A 15790-nucleotide genomic window follows, 5' to 3' on the forward strand; every position below is an offset into this window, starting at 1 on the left:
TTACTTTGGGTGGTAGATGGCTAGAACAGATGTATCCAGGGTGGGTTTCTTTGATGTTGGTTAGACGACTGCATGTTTGAAGGAAGACCGGTAGATTCCTTCTCTGAATGTGGCATTGGCTATTTCTGTCATGAGTGGCACCAGGTGCTCATGACTCTTTCACAAGTCAGGAAGGGCATGGATCTGATTCACAAGTCTTGGGTTGGGACTTTTCTAGAGTGTCCTTAACTTCTTGATGAGTGAATGCACTGAATTCCGGGAATGCATATGATCTGTTGATTGGTGAGTATAGGTAGAGTGGATCCAGGCTACTTGAAAAAGTTTTCTGAATGTGCATGAACTTCTTAGTGAAGTAGGATGATAGCTCTTTGCAGGACTTGGTACTCGGTTCTGATGCAGGTTGTAGTAATTACGGATTAAGGAACTGGTTTGCCACTCTGGGTAGCTCCTTATGGTGGGATTTGGCATCCTCAGTGGAGGCTAATAGGAGGGTTATTTTGGCCTGTAATAAAGTCTCAGTATAGGGTTTGAGGAACTTATTACATTTCATCCTCTGTGAATCAGCTTTTGTTTCCCACCATTAGCACTTAATTTGTCATCCCTCTTTCTTCATCCAGTGCAGAATGTCAGAAAATCCAGGAATTCTGTGTGGGCCGTGGAGAGGAAGTGGCCATTTGGGGACCATTTGGTCAATGATCAAGGCTCATGTACAATGATAATGATTCACTACGTCCTCCTTTTCTCATTCTGTGGGTGGAATGCTGTTGTCCTTTAGCTGCCTTTGGGATTTCTTGGCTTCCATGTGTATTCATGGCCAAATCAGGATCACTTGTCTCCTTGCTTGAGAGCTGGAAGATCTCTGACCACTGCTGTAATTAGGTGATGGTCTATCCAAGACAGCGGTTGGGTTTTGGTGTCCTTGATCTTGACATCTAGGCTGAAGATCAGGTCCAGGGTTTGACCATCTGCATAAGCTGGACAAGAGATTACCAGTGAAAGTCCTAAAAAGGCAAGAGAGGAGGTGAATTTCGGGGATTTTGCATTTGCAGCCTTTTAACTATGTATGTTGAAATCTCCCAGGATGACAAGCTGGGGTATGTCACCACCATAACTGAAAAGGTATCAGTGAGCTCCATTATGAATCCTTTAGTCAGTCATGGTGTTTAAATAAGCATAAAAGCTATGTTAGCTTTGGCTCTGATTTCTATTGTCAGATTAATTAATTTGAATGTTGTCTTACTTTTTTGGATTTGATGTTTGATGAGAAGATGAATGCAGTGCTGCCTGCCGTCTTGTCTTGTCTAGGTCTGTGATACACCTAGTATCCTAGGAGGATGAGGTGGGCTAGAATGGGTGTCATTCAGCCAGGTCTCAGTGATGTGGGCTGTACTGGGTACTTCATCACTGATGAGATTATGAATTATTCTCCTGTAAATCATTCCATTTGCACCTCAGGAGGTGTGCTATTGCGAACCTGACCAGAATTATAACTATTCAATCACTTGAGAGTAAAAAATCCTTACCTTAAATGATCCTAATGCCTTATTCTCTTTATGATGGATTGCTCTCATTGAACATCATGGTTATGCTTCACAATTGTATAATGCTGTCCAACCAAGGGTTTGATCTTTGCTTACATAAATCAATGGGAGTCTTTCTCCTCTGCCATCTTTTGGTTTTAGATCAGCCCCCAAGGACATTAAAATTACAATGAATATTAGTTTCCCAACAATCCTGTCTATTTAATAAGATTTTATTATCACAATTTTAAATATGGTGAAGGTCAAGCACAGAGAGATTTGGGCCAATTTCTTTTTCAAATCTGCATGCTTAAAATTAGGCACCTAAATTTAAACACTTAAAAAAGTGGTCTGTTTCAAGAGTTAGTAGTAAACAAAAATCCCAGTAAAGTCAATTAGAAAACATGTTCCACATCCCTGAACATCAAGTCAATTACATATATTTATAATTACGCATTTAATTACCTTACTTGAAGCACACAAAGTTGAAAAAATTGGCCTAAGTGACTTTCAAGATGTTATGCACAGGAATTTTGTGGCAGAACTAAGAAGAGAACCCAGATCTCTAGACTCAAGGCCCAATGCTTAAATCATAAAACCGTTCATAGATTATTTTAAACAAAAATCCAAAATGGGCAAGAGTTTTGCACCTGTTTTAATCCTCAAAAGGGAGTTGAAAAATGTTTAGTCTTATCATGGAAGCGTGCCATGCTTTTTCAGCATCGAAAATGGTTGACTTTCTTTGTTCTCTATAGATGAAATATTATGTTATCTCTTTTGTAAATAACAGAAGGTCCACAGAAGATCTCTCAGAACTTAGTTGTTAGGGAACTGTGATGTCTTATATAAAATTAATTATAATACTGACAATCTATTTAATGTCATATTAATCCTCCAGTCAATTACTTGTATTAAATTGAATCAACCCTTTGATTTCTCTGAGGCAGATATATTGTAATCCAAAAGCAAAGTGTAACTTTGCACCTTTCCACAGTGAATCTAACTCATTCAGTTTTACTTCTTTCTCAAAACACCTGTCTTGAGGACTAGTTGTCTACCGCTTTATAATCTTTTACCCTGCAAAATTAGTCATGTGGAAGAAAGAAATTACACTTCCTCCTATTTCGGGCTCCTGTGATTTCCCCTCTCAAGATGGAATTCATTTAGCATTGCAATTCTCTTACTAAAACGCAGAGTGCCGCTGTTGGCCAATGCGGAGCAAGGGCTGCTGCCGGAGGTACACCAGAGCCCACTGCAAAGCGATTATACTGTTACTCAGTGCAGATCTCGGATGAAGGAGAGCAGAGGGACGGTGTTTCTACCCAAAGAAGGCCTTCCGCGGTATCGGATTTCTGAGGTAAAATTAAGCAGGAGAATGGATTTTATTTATGCTTTATTACTCAGTATTCTTACAATCTGAGTGGAAATTGGTCCGGAATATCTATTCAAAATACACCGGGAAAGGAAGCAAGGGCGCTAAGAGTGCCTGAGATGGAAACCAGACACAGACAGACAGCCGGAGCAGTGAGACTGCAAATACTGTTGTTATTCTCTGTGTTCTGCCGGGCGTTCTCGGAGCAGATCCTTTATTCGATTCCTGAGGAAATGGCCAAAGGGTCCCTAGTGGGGAACCTCGCCAAGGATTTGGGGCTGAATGTGAGAGAACTGCCGCTGCGAAAGCTCCGCGTGAATTCGGAAAATAAATATTTCACTTTAAATGAAGAACATGGCAACCTGTATGTAAATTACAGGCTAGATCGGGAGAAACTATGCGGGGAGATACCCCTTTGTGTCTTAAATTTAGAAGCTGTGGTTGAAAACCCTTTAAATATTTTCCACGTGAACGTCGCAATCCAGGACATTAATGATAATACACCGCGGTTCGTTAAAAATAATATCGATTTAGAAATTAATGAATTAGCACAGCCTGGTGCGCGATTTCCGCTAGAACCTGCGCAAGATCCCGATGTTGGAATCAACTCACTGCAGAGTTACCATCTTAGTCCAAATCCATATTTTGTTTTGGAACTGAAGGAAAATCCGGACGGCAACAAATATGCAGAATTAGTGTTAGAGAAACCTTTGGATAGAGAAAAAGAAAGGTCTCTTAATTTAATCTTGTCCTCTGTGGATGGGGGAGAGCCAGTCAAAACGGGGACAGTTCCGATTAAGATTAACATTATTGATGCCAATGACAACTCCCCTATATTCACTGAAAAAATCTACAAAGTCAGCATGAGAGAAAACCTTCCGAAGGGAACCTTAGTGCTTCAGGTGAAAGCGACTGATGCAGATGAAGGTACAAATGCCAGAATAACATATTATTTCAGCAACATACCGCAGAGAGTGCAGCAGCTGTTCGATTTGGATGCCAGTAATGGAAAAATTACAGCAAAAGGTATTTTGGACTTTGAAGAAAAAAATAGCTACACAATAGGCGTGGAAGCCAGGGACGGGGGAAGTCTGACTGCCCACTCCAAAGTTCAAATAGAAATTCTAGATGAGAACGACAATACTCCCGAAATGACACTCACATCCGTGTCCAGTCCAATTCCGGAAGACTCAGTGCCCGGGACAGTGATAGCACTGATGAAAGCCCTTGACCGAGACGATGGAGGAAATGGAGAAGTCACCTGTCGCATTCAAGATAATTTGCCGTTTAAAATAATATCCTCCTCTAATAACTACTACAAACTCCTCACAGACAACACCCTGGACAGGGAAAGGACCCCGGAGTACAATATCACAATCACCGCCACAGACAAAGGCACTCCCCCCCTCTCCACCCAGAAAACCATCCTGTTGCAGATCTCGGATATCAATGACAACGCCCCTGTCTTTGAGAAACCTTCCTACACCGCCTATGTGCCAGAGAACAATCCCTCGGGGGCCTCTATTTTCGGTGTAAAAGCCTTAGACCGGGATCTGGACCGGAACGCCCAAGTCACTTACTCCATCCTGAGCAGCAACCTGAAGGAGCTGCCTCTCTCCTCCTACATCTCCATTAACTCCCAAACCGGAGCGATCTATGCGCAGCGCTCCTTCGACTACGAGCAATTCCGGGAGTTTGAGCTGCAAGTGAAGGCCCAAGACGGCGGGTCCCCGCCTCTCAGCAGCAATGTCACCGTCAGGGTGTTTATTGTGGATCAGAATGATAACGCCCCTCGCATCCTGTACCCTTCGCTCGGAGCCGATGGCTCCGCCTTGTTCGAGATGGTGCCTCGCTCGGCCGAGGCAGGTTATCTGGTGACTAAGGTGGTGGCGGTGGATGCTGACTCAGGACACAATGCCTGGCTCTCCTACCATCTGCTCCAGGCCACGGACCCGTCGCTCTTCAGCATGGGGCTGCAGAGCGGGGAGATCCGGACAGCCCGCGCCTTTGCGGACAGAGATGCTGTGAAACACAGGCTGGTCACCCTGGTGAAGGACAACGGGCAGCCGCCTCTGTCAGCCACAGTGACTCTCAACCTGGTGTTTGCCGAGAACTTCCAAGAGGCTCTTCCGGAAATGAGCGACCAATCGGGTGACTCCGCATCTCAGTCTGATTTACAGTTCTACTTGGTGCTGGCTTTAGCCCTGATCTCATTTTTGTTCCTCCTGACAGTGACCCTGGCCACTGTGATGAAATTGCAAAGGTCAAGGAAACCTAAATTACTTCAGTGTTTTGGTCGTGACCCTTTTTCCAAGACTGTTCCTACTTTCCCACCAAATTATGGAGATGGTATTTTGCCGTATTCTTATCAGCTATGTTTATCCTCAGAATCTAAGAAAAATGAATTTTCTTTCCTGAAACGTAATGCGCAGATATCAGAGAATGTTCTGTGCAGTGAGAACTCTGGGATCTTACTTATGAACAATGGATGTAGCGTCTTAACATCGGAAACGGAGGCTGCTGAAGTAGTAAGTTTCTAGTTCCGTGATTTATATAATTTTTAGATGTATTGCTTGTTTTCATAATTGTACAGGTCTAATCTTCCTTAAATAATATAGGAGACCTTTGTAAAACTGTTGTTGTTTTGTAGTATTTACCGGCACTCACAATTTCATGAATTTGTTTTCACTGTACCCCGTTCGGGAGGTGCCCATCTTACAGGGCATGAAGAAGTAAAATAACTTGCGTAAGGTCAGAAAACAGAAGTATAATAGAATAAACTCAGATTTCTTAAGTCCCCTGCATTGCCTTAACAACCACTCCCTCCTGCATCTCCAAGGAAGAATATCCTTCCTCTCATTTTAGTGGATTTCTTTACAATAACTACATTTCTAGGAGCCTTTTTATACTTTCAGTGGGTTGTACTGCTTCTTGTGAGTAAGAAAAAATAATTATTCCAATACCTTAACAATGTTTTTTTTTAAAAAAATACCTTTTTAATTGCTTCTTTGGAAGTATTCCTTTTTTACTGTTCCATGGGAAATTGAATAATGATTCCCAGATATAAAAAGATTCTGTTATTTATTTTAAGTGTCACATGTCTTTCATTTTACAGATACACAATTACATATCTGTAAAATACACTAATATAGAGCAAAGGTTTCATTGACATGGCTTTCTAAAGGCTGCATTATTCACCTGCGGCAAAATCTTTAGTCAATTATTCAGGTCCTCCTAACCAGGTGGTGATAAAACCTTTATGCCAAACCTTCCAATAATCTGTGTGTATCATATATATTACAGAACTACTTTTTGAAGTCTTTGAATAAAAAATGAAAGTATTTACGTTTGGAAAGCTTGTAAACTTTTCAGTTCCTAAAGTCAGTTTGGGTCCCATGGCAAAGCTATAAACCTCTGCTTTTCAATAATGTAGCGATTCTATTTCTGCAGGGTCAGAGTTGTATGATTAAATAACGCCAGACCTGGGACTTCGGCCCCAATAATTAAAAGTGGACATTCCATATTTAGGGAATGGAAGGTGTATTCTTCTGTGAGTTGCTGTTATGTCAGTTCTTTGAACCCGATCTATGGATCAGAATACTGAATATTGTCCTGGAGGAGATCAGTTAGTGGGCAGAGTGATGGTAATGGATTGTAGGTGATTGTGTGTGGTTCCAAATGTCTCTGCCTGGTTTGGGCATATATAATGCCCTTGCAGTACAAAGGAGCCCATAACTTCTCATACTACTAGATCTTCTAAAATTGAATGTGGATATTTCTAGATAAAAATACTGAATACAGTATTTAATATTACCCATTAGGCACAGTACATACAAACAGACAGCTTTCCCAGCATCTCTTTAACACTCATATTTCATCCATTAATAGATTCTGAGGCAAGAAGGGATCAGTGTGATCATATGGTCTGCCCTTTCCAAGAGCTCCAACACTTATTGAAAAATCAATATTAATGGTTCAATGCACTCCTCAGCCACCTCTTTTAAAACTTCTGGATGCAAGTTATCTGGACTTGCTGATTTAAGATGTCTAACTTTGTAGCTTCTGTTAAGATCCTCCAGAGACTGGATTGAATTGGATTGAAAAGAGTGTTATCATCACCATATGATGAGGCTACTATAATGCTACCTGCAGTGACTCAAGAGCATGCCTACCAACCTCAGAGCAGATTGTTAGGAAGTAGGGCACAAACCGCAAATTGGTGTGAATTCTATTCTTAGATTTCACCAACAAATCACCAAGTGGAAACTCCTCAGGCATTATAAAAGCTTAATATGGAGTCACAGACAGTCCCCTTACGTTCTCTTGTCTGTCTCACCACACAGGTGAGCATACTTTTGTGATAGTTGGTCTCTTATACCAAGAGTCACAACAATATTCAGGTTACTCCCGGTCCCAAAGGACCAGACACTTACCCCAGGTCAGTTATGCCTTCGAGTTCACACCAAAGACATCGCTTGTAGTCAATCCTATAATAAACTATATAAATATTTATTAAATAGGAAAAGGAAACAGGAGAGTTATTGACAAGGTTAAAGTGGGTAAACAGATAAACAAATGTTACAATCTTAAGTTTCAAAAGGTAATATAAACTTCTATAATAAGAAAGCTGTATATGTCCCTTAGGACTAACCCAGGCTAAACAGCTGGGGATCTTGTGCTTATGCCTGGAAACACACCTTGCTCCCCAGAGCCCAAGAAGCATAGAGATAATAAATTCTTTCTTGTTAGGGGTTCTATTCTCTCCTTCTCACATGGTTCCAGCTGCAAAGGTCAGCTGATATGAGGAGTTCCTTGAATGACTCATCTTCACTGTGAGGAGGCAGAACAACAACAGTCTTTGGTCCTCTTGTTGACAGTACATAGGGAACTTCCAGTTGCAACATCCACAGTAGTCCATCTGATATTGATAGCCTTTCCATTTGTGAAGGGCATAACACTTTTTGATGAAGATCACCCCCTCGCACTAATTCATGTCTCTGTTCTGTCTGGTGATTTACACAGTCACAGAGGCTCACAGTACATCATCATGATGTTCTTATTATGCCTCTAGTGTTTAGGGCAGTGATGAAGCTCATCCACTCCTGTCTGTTTCTGGCAAGTCTTTCAATGGTTCCCCAGCTGTGCCCAAGGTTTTTCAACTCAGCTTCCACAGCTCTTGCCATGTTTTTGGGCGGCCTCATTTTCCATTTGCCTCCAGGTGTCCATTGCTACTCTGGTGATGGAATCACTTTCCATCCAAAGCACATGACGAATCCATCTCCAACGCTTCCTGGCAATGGTGCTCAGATACTTTTGGCTGCATTGTGTCAATAGGTCTTGGTTTGAGATTGTTCTGGGCCAAAAGATACAGAGGATTTTTCTGAGGCAGGTTGTATGGAATGAAGACAGTTTGGACATGTCATACTTTCTCATTCCCCAGCATTCAGCACTATAGTGTTGAAAGTACGCAGTTCTGATAAATCTTGACTTTTGGTGTTGTATTTTGATGATTTCCAGACTTTATTTAAGCTCCTGAAGGTGTTCCTGGCTTTATTGATTTTGTTCTGGATATCCTGGCTTGTTCCACCATCCTGGTTGATGGTGCTGCCCAAGTAAGTGAATGTTTCTACATTGGTGAGAACATAATCCTCTATCCATACTGGTGATGCAATATTAAAGGTCATATCATCTGTCTTATTGCAGTTGATTTTCAGTCCAATTTGCTGGCTGAATGCATTGAGTCAAGTTGTTTTTTCTTGTATATGGTGTTGGGTATGTGATAAGAGAGTGACATCATCTGCGAAGTCCAGGTCTTCAAGGGATGAGAAGAGTGTCCATTTAATGCCTCTTGGCATGTCTTCTGTTGTATGCTGCATTATCCAGTTGATGGCAATGTTGAAGATTGCAGACATGACACACCCCAATGTACTCCTGTTTTGACTTCAAAACTGAGCTCACTGTGATCAACATTGCATGTAAAGTTGAAATAGAAGCTTTTGATTACATTGATTATACGGAAAAGAATTCCATATGCCTGCAGAATGCACCATATGCTGGTCCTGTGAATGCTATCAAAAGCCGTCTTAAAGTCTATGAAATTTATGTAGAGTTGCCATTGCCATTCTAAGCACTGTTTAATTATGTTTTGTAGAGTGAAGATCTGGTCTGTGCATCCACGCCCTTTCCGAAAACCAGCTTGCTCTTTTCTGAGAATGCTATCAACTGCCTCTGATATACGCTGGACTATGATCTTTTCACAATACTTTGCTTGGCACATATAAGTGTGATACCATGCCAGTTATTACAATCACAGAGTTCCTTTCTTTGGTATCTTCACTATAACCCCATTGGTCCACTCATCTGGCACTTTTTCCCTTTCCCAGACTGATGTAAATAGAGGGGCCAGGATAGATGCTGCTAATTTAGGATTTACCTTGAACAATTCTGCATTCAAACTATCCTTGCCAGGAGCTTTCCCATTTTTTAAGGATTTGATGACTTGAATGATCTTTTCCTTAGTTTGGGTGTCTGTATTGATATCAAGATCTTCCTCTTCCTCCTGCATGTTTGCTTCCTCTTTAGGTCGCTCCCTGTTTGGCAATTCTTTGAAATGCTCTGTCCAGTGCATTTCTTGTTCTTTTTTGATTGTTAGTAGGTGTCCTTGTTTGCTCCTGATGAGAGTATTTGTTGGTGTCTGCCGTTTATCACTGATAAGCCACGTCATTTTGTAGATGGTTCTTTGTTCACCACGAGCAGCTGCATCCTCTGCTTGTGTTGCCAGATTATCAATATAATGCCATTTCTCCATTCTTACAAGGTGTTTGACCTCCCGGTATGCCTTGCTAAACTTCTCATGGTATTTGTCCTTTAGCTTCTGGGATTTTGTATCTAAAACATTTTTCTTCTGGGCTTGTCTGGTTTCTATGGCGTTCCATGTGCTGGGTGTAATTCACTCCTTCCTTCTCTTCTGCCAATAGCCTAGGCAGGCTTCACTGCACTGCTGTTACTTTGTCCCACTTCTTGTTGATCTCCTCATCTGCATTCCCCTCCTCTTCATCAAGGTCTGCAAGTGCTTGAAACCTGTTCGTTAACTGCAGAATGAAGGCTTTCTGTATTTCAGGGGACTTTAGCTTGTCAGTGTCATAACGTCTATGTCCCTTGTTTGGTGGACTCACACTTCTCAGTTTTAGCTTGATGGAGGCTGTCACAAGGTGGTGGTTGCTGCCAACATCTGCACCCCTTCTCACTGTCACATGTATCAGTGAGCATCACCATTTGCCATTGATCTTCCTATGGTCAATCCGGTTCTTATCTCTGCCATTTGGAGAACATCATGTCAGCTTGTGAATTTCACAATGTTCAAATAGGGTTCCGCTGATGACTAGGTCATTCATATCAACAAGCCTGTCTCTGTTTTCATTCAAGGTGCCACACCCATGTCTTCCCATTGCTCTGTCATTGTTTGTATTGTTCTTACCGACCTTGGCATTTAGGTCTCCTGTGACAATAGTTAGGTCATGGCATGATACTCTCTCTAACTCCGACTGTAGTGTAAAGTAGAATTTGTCCTTTACTTCTTCATCACTGTCATTTGTCGGAGCATAGCATAGCACTGAATCAGGGTGATATTATTACACCCTCCTGGTGTTGTCCAACATCCCATCCAGAAAACAGCAAAGTTTCTCCCAAGACTGTTAATCTTCCTGATCCCATCCATCTGCTCTCACTGACACCCAGGATGTGTGAGCTGTACCGTCTCATCTCTGCTGTGACCTGAGCTAGCTTCCCTGTTTTGTACATTGTCCATATGTTAAAAAAAACAAGTTTGGGTTTTGTCTTGATGTTGAGCACTTCAGTCTTCGTGCCAGTGGCTTCCTTTTGACTTTCATCACTGGCAGTCATATGGGTCATTGACTCCTGAAGGCCATCACACACAGTAATGATCGATTTCTCTGTCGCTGTTTCCATAACATATTTTGTGTTTTACGGGACAGGGTTGTTAGCCAAACCCCTAACTCCTAACTTGGAGGACCAGGATGTCTGTTTTGTCTGGCCCCTCCCCCACAGACCAATCCATAGTGGTTAAACCTACCAGGAGCAAAAAGCCCCTGCCTACACAGACTCTGGGGATCATTAGAGCACGCAAGCTGTCCCACCACGACAAGGCACAGACACCGAAGGACAGTACAATACAACCCTTCAATATTACCATATAGTCATTTTGTGTGGAGTGACTCATGATCATGGGTGCCAAACTCAGGGCAGACTGTTCCAAACCAGGGCACAAACCCCAAAGTGGTTGTGTGTTCGATAATAATTTTCACCAACCAAGTACTAAGTGTGAACTCCTCAAGCACTATAACAGCCTTAACATGGAGTTACAGACAGTCCCCTTGGGCACTCCGGTCTATCGTGCCACCCAGGCAAGCCTTCCTTCATGATAGATGGTCCTTTTCACCAAAAATGACAATAATATTCAGGTTACTCCCAGTCCCAAAGGACTAGTCACTTACCCCAGGTCAATTGTACCTTAGATCTCTCACCAAAGAAAATGCTTGTAGCCAATTCTATAATACCAAATAAAGATTTATTAACTAGGCAAAAGAAATAAGAGTTATTTACAAGATTAAAGCAGGTAAACATACACACACAAATGAGTTACAGTCTGAGTTTTCAAGAAGTAGTATAAGCTGCTGTAATGTGCAAGCTCTGCATGTCCTTTAATATGTGATGTATTAGCAGAAATATTGTAAGCTAGACACAAGTAGTAATTCTGCCAATCTACTCCATGCTGATAAGGCCTCAACTGGAGTACTGTGTCCAGTTCTTGGTGCCACATTTCAGGAAAAAAGTAGAAAAAATTAGAGAAAATCCAGAGGAGAGCAACAAAAATGATTAAAGGTCTAGAAAACATGGCCTGTGAGGAAAGACTGAAAAAACTGGGTTTGTTTAGTCTGGAGAAGAGGAGACTGAGGTGGGACATGATAAGAGTTTTCAGGTACACAAAAGGTTGTTACAAGGAGGAGGGTGAAAAATTATTCTCCTACCTCCTTAAGCTCCGAGAATAGGACAAGAAGCCATGGTCTTAAATTGCAGCAAGGGAGGTATGACAGGTAGTCTACTCATCACAGGTATGGTGCCTGCTCCTGGACATTCTGGGGAATAGCTCACCGGGTTGACACCTCTCCTTGTGGTTGCAAGCCATCCCCCAACCTCTAGCTCTTTGTCTGAAGCTCCTCTCTCCCTCTAGGAGCTGCTGCAGTCCCTTTGTGACTCAGGCCTCTGGCTAGGTCACAGTCATGATTTCCCCTTCCGGGGGTGCGGGGAGTCTATTCTCCCAAATAGGCTCAGGCAGTTCCTATGCACTGCCCCTCCAGTGCCACTGCCCCAGAGGCTACCTGGGGAACACAGGCCTATCCCTTACCCCAGGTTCCAGCTCAGGAACCCTCTAGTCAACAGTCAAGATCTATTCCACCCCATACCTTGCTGCATTTCCCTGAACCCTTTTCTACTCTTCTGGCTCTCCCTTCCTTCTCTGAGTCTGCCAGTTTTACCACTTTAACTGGGCCTTTCTGGGTCACAACTGAGAATACCAAATTCAGGACAAACTGCTGAGAAATAGAGCAGACACACCCTAAAACTGGAGGTTATTCTGCCATGAGATAGAAGTTTACTTTTGTTGCTGGTTTGGTCTGTTTCATCACACTGGCTAGCAAGAAGTCATAAAAGCAGTTTCTTTAGGCATTCCATCTTTATATCACCACCAAGAACACTGGATTTAAAGATGAGTGGTTCTTTAAAACCAGTCTCCTCAAATAAAAGGTTCTTCTGAGCCCAAAGGACCAACCACACATCCAGGTCAATATATAACTCAGATCTTACCCAATAATCATGCTGTTGCCAATCCTTTAGTATCTAAAATCTAAAGGTTTATTTATAAAAAGAAAGAAAGCTGAGAGTTAAAATTGGTTAAAGGAATCAAATACATACAGTAATTGCAAAGTTCTTGATTCAGGCTTGTAGCAGTGATGGAATAAACTGCTGGCTTCATAAGGCTCTGGTTGCTTTCAAATAATTGGAAGATCCTCAATCCATTGGATAGAATGCTCCCATTAGTATAAATTCATAGTCCAGAGGCTTGAGCAGGATAGAAGCAAAATGGAGGTGTTTCCAGGTCTTTTATAACTTTTGGCATGTGGAGGGAAACCCATAGTTTTAAACAAAGCCCTCAGCACAGCTAGTGGAAAATCACAGGTGACAAGATATTGTTTGGAGTCACATGGCCAAGTCACATGTCCATGCATGACTTCACTTAGTCATAGCAGGAAGCCATTACCTGTGCCCCAGACAGAACATTCACAGGACAGTCCTTTCAGGGTAGATGGGCATCTTCCATTGTGATGTAAGTGTTTTTTGATGTGCCACTCACTTTGAAAAATCCCTCCAAGATGTGCTGACTAAATACCTTGTGGGTGTTACCCCAGGAGCAAACATTTTGAAATACAGGTATAGAGACAACAGTCATAACTTTAAATACAAAAATGATAAATGCATATAAATAGCATAATCATATTCAGCAAGTCATAACCTTTCCATAGACATCTTACTTGACAATCTTTGTACAAGGTTTGTTGCAAATATATAACAGTGGTTGCAACAACAATCTATACAGTCATATTTTATTAGATAACATCACAACCACTCCCTCCTCCCACGGAGGAGTTGTAGCCTACACATCTCTGCAGCCTCCAAACACTTCTCTCTTGCCAGTGAGTGACTGCAGCCTTTCCTGGCAGCCCCTTCTGTTGCTAGCTTCCTGGCTTATATAAGCCCTGCCTGTTTCTGGACAGGTGAGCTTCTTTTAATTAAAGCTTCTCTCACAGTCTTAATTCCCCCAGCTTTCCACCTAATAGGCTAATTGGCCCCTCTGGCCTGCCTTAATCCCTTCAAGTCAATATGAGGAAGACACTCCATCACAGGAGGTTTAGGTTGAACATTAGGAAAAACTTCCTAACTGTCACTGTAGTTAAGCTCTGGAACAAATTGCCTAGGGAGGTTGCAGAATATCCATCACTGGAGGTTTTTAAGAACAGATTAGGCAAACACCTGTCATGAATGGTCTAGCTATTGCTTAGTCCTGCTTTGAATGCATGGGACTTCTATGATTTAGGGCTAACCCACTCTAAGAGCTTGGGAATCCTTTCTTTATGCTTTGAAATATTGCCTTCTCCAAATTCTGAGTAACATAGTGATACAGTTCCTTCTGGTCTGGCATTTTTATTCCCTTCCCCCAGAGTTCAAACTGATGGAACAAGTGTCAGCATCTGTCTCCTCTTTATGGGTCTGTGTGTGGTGAGGAATCAACAAAGTCTTTGTCCTTCCATGTTTCACAATGGCTCATTTGATTTTAATGGGCCTTCTTGTGTGCAGGACCAGCACTTTATACTAATTAATTCTTCTTTCCTGTTTGGTGAGTTACACAATTACAGAGATCTACAATGCAAGCAATCAATATAAATGTATACCATAGGCTACAGATGTTATAAGAGAGATCAATTTCATAGCTGTTTTCAGCTACCTGAAAGGGGATTCCAAAGAGGATGGATCTAGACTGTTCTCAGTGGTACTAGATGACAGAACAAGGAGTGATGGTCTCAAGTTGCAGTGGAGGAGGTTTAGGTTGGATATTAGGAAAAACTTTTTCACTAGGAGGGTGGTGAAGCACTGGAATGCGTTACCTAGGCAGGTGGTGGAATCTCCTTCCTTAGAGGTTTTTAAGGTCAGGCTTGACAAAGCCCTGGCTGGGATGATGTAGTTGGGGTTGGTCCTGCTTTGAGCAGGGGGTTGGACTAGACAACCTCCTGAGGTCCCTTCCAACCCTGATATTCTATGATTCTATGAATACATGTAACATCCTACAAGCATTTCATCAAGTCCAAACACAAAACACATTCTTATCAACTTAATGTCCATTTTAACAATGCTAACACATAGGTGACCCAGACTGGTTTCCAGCTATGGATTTATCAGTGTTCAGTGAGGCCTAAGGAGCCTTGGCATGAACTGGCATCTGGGCTGCCAATGTTACACTTACAATATGGAATACAGGATTTATAAGTGAGGTTGATGCATACCACAACTCATAAGCCTTTAAAGAAACACTAAACACATTCTTATAATTCTAATACCTATTTTAATAATATTAGCGCAGGTGAGCCTGACTTATTGCAACTATATATTTGTCAGTGTTTCTTGAGACATGGGGACCTTGGCATGAGCTGGCACCTGGTCTGCCAACATCACAACTGCATCATCTGTTTCCTCAAATACAGAACAGAAATATTTATTGAACACTTCTATCTATTCCTCTTTGTTATTGATAATTCTACCATTTCCATCTAGTAATAGACAAATACCATTGTCAGGCTTCTTTTAGTTCCTAATGTATTTAAAAAACTCCTTATCATTTTCTTTAACTCTGTTGGTCAAAGATTTCTCCTCCTGTCCCTTGATTTCCCTTATCAATTTTATACAATTCCTAACTTCTGATTTATATTCATTACTATCAATTTCCCATTTCTTTCATTTGTAATCTTGCATATAAAAAAAAATTACTGCTGCCTTCACTTCCTATCTAAAGCAGGTTGTTTTTTAACCAGCACAGCCTTCTTCCTCCTTCATGGGATTTTGGCTTTTTGGGCATCTAGTATAGTGTTCTTAAGGGATTCCCATTTATCATGCACATTTGTTGATTAAATTATTTCTACAAACTGATTTGGCTCATAATTGTTTTCAGCTTTGTGCAATTGTCCTTAGTAAAGCACCAAGTATAATATTACTCATCTGGACTTTATTCTGCTTGCACATTATAAAGGTGATCAAGTCATGATCACTTCTA

The 15790-nt window shown here is 41.7% G+C and overlaps 1 protein-coding gene across 1 annotated transcript in view; it reads left to right on the forward strand.

The window, feature by feature from the left end:
• Window positions 1–2862: 2862 nt before the first annotated feature.
• Window positions 2863–15790, forward strand: part of LOC311525674 (uncharacterized protein) — a gene marked incomplete at its 3' end in the record, with an annotated part of 44263 nt that continues 31335 nt past the window's right edge. The window contains 1 exon segment of the mRNA XM_084637981.1: window positions 2863–5420. Coding sequence (XP_084494107.1) covers window positions 3012–5420 — 2409 coding nt within the window. The 5' untranslated portion in view covers window positions 2863–3011.

The sequence above is a fragment of the Lepidochelys olivacea genome, assembly GCF_965140295.1.
Source record: "Lepidochelys olivacea isolate rLepOli2 genome assembly, chromosome: 8".
Lineage (NCBI taxonomy): Eukaryota > Metazoa > Chordata > Testudines > Cheloniidae > Lepidochelys > Lepidochelys olivacea.